General features: G+C 31.9%; 1 protein-coding gene across 1 annotated transcript in view; it reads right to left on the bottom strand.

The window, feature by feature from the left end:
* The window catches only part of MTFMT (mitochondrial methionyl-tRNA formyltransferase), a 19,157-nt gene that overhangs the window by 14,326 nt on the left and 3,635 nt on the right, over positions 1 to 1,196 (bottom strand). The window contains 1 exon segment of the mRNA XM_012644827.1: positions 1,066 to 1,188. Within this exon segment, the coding sequence (XP_012500281.1) occupies positions 1,066 to 1,188 (123 nt within the window).

Genomic DNA, 1,196 nt, shown 5'->3' with positions numbered 1-1,196 from the left:
TGCAACAACAAATAATTATAACATTAGTAATAAATAGCATGAAAAATCTCTACTGGCATATGAAAAGCGTAAGGCAAAGAGTTTATTTTCCAAGGAAGCACAATTAGGAAATTTACAATTATTTCTTTCTATATTCTTCTTCAAAGGATAAGAGTTTTGCCTGGATTATCATCATTGGTGATTATAAATAAATGCAAGTATATTTGCATTCCCACAAATCTTAACATTTTATATCAAGCTCTGTAAACACTGGCCATTGGCTTTCATTAGAAATATGCTTTATTTAAAACTTTTACCTTTGTCCTTCTGTTAATTCTATTTCTAACCTATGAGCTTTAATAAAGTGTTTATTATGGAAAATTACAAACATTCACAAAAACAGAGTGAATAGTCCAATGAATCGTTGTATACATATCACCCAGATTTTAGAATTATCAAAGTTTTGCTACTCTTGTTTCATCTACTCCCTCCTTTTTTTCTGAAGTTAAAGCAAATCCCAGATACCATGTTGTTCTTGGGCATCTGTGAATTATTCTTTTCTATAGGGAAATTAGTTGTTAATAGGCAGAGGCTGAATAAACTCCTCAAGTAATTTTAAATACTTATTTCTAGATTGTAGGTATGACAGGAAAAAAGTAAATGTTTAAGACAATTATATTACACATTGACATATAATATATTCTTACTTTAGGTTCCAAAAGTTTTTTGACCATAGCTTAGGAACCAAGGCCAGCAGAACCAAGATTCAAAATGACTAACATACAAAAATCCGTATCTTAAATTTACATAATGTCTTTTATAGAAATCCAGGTGTTAATAATATAATTTATTTCAATTAACAAGTTAAAAATTTCACAAGGACTTTAAAGAGACAATGCATAAATACCAAAAGACATATGATTCATGTTAAAAACCAGAAAAAGCAGAAAGGATATAAAAGCAAAGGAAGCACTCTGGAGTCACAGAAATTAGTGAGCACCATCCATGTATCTTCCCTGCCCCCCAAACAGACTGATATCAACATTTAAAATCACAAAAATCTGAAGCAAGGAAAATATGTTCTACCTTTTAGGTCTAATTTGCATAATAGTTACTCCAGTAACCGAGTCTCCGTGAAGCACTGTGTGGATTATAGGGGCTGGACCACGCCACCTCGGGAGGCAACTGGGATGGACATTCAATATGCCACTGAATTA

This window comes from Propithecus coquereli, unplaced genomic scaffold, assembly GCF_000956105.1.
Source record: "Propithecus coquereli isolate 6110/MARCELLA unplaced genomic scaffold, Pcoq_1.0 Scaffold221, whole genome shotgun sequence".
NCBI classification, from domain to species: domain Eukaryota; kingdom Metazoa; phylum Chordata; class Mammalia; order Primates; family Indriidae; genus Propithecus; species Propithecus coquereli.
This window is presented reverse-complemented; position numbering and strand designations above follow the sequence as displayed.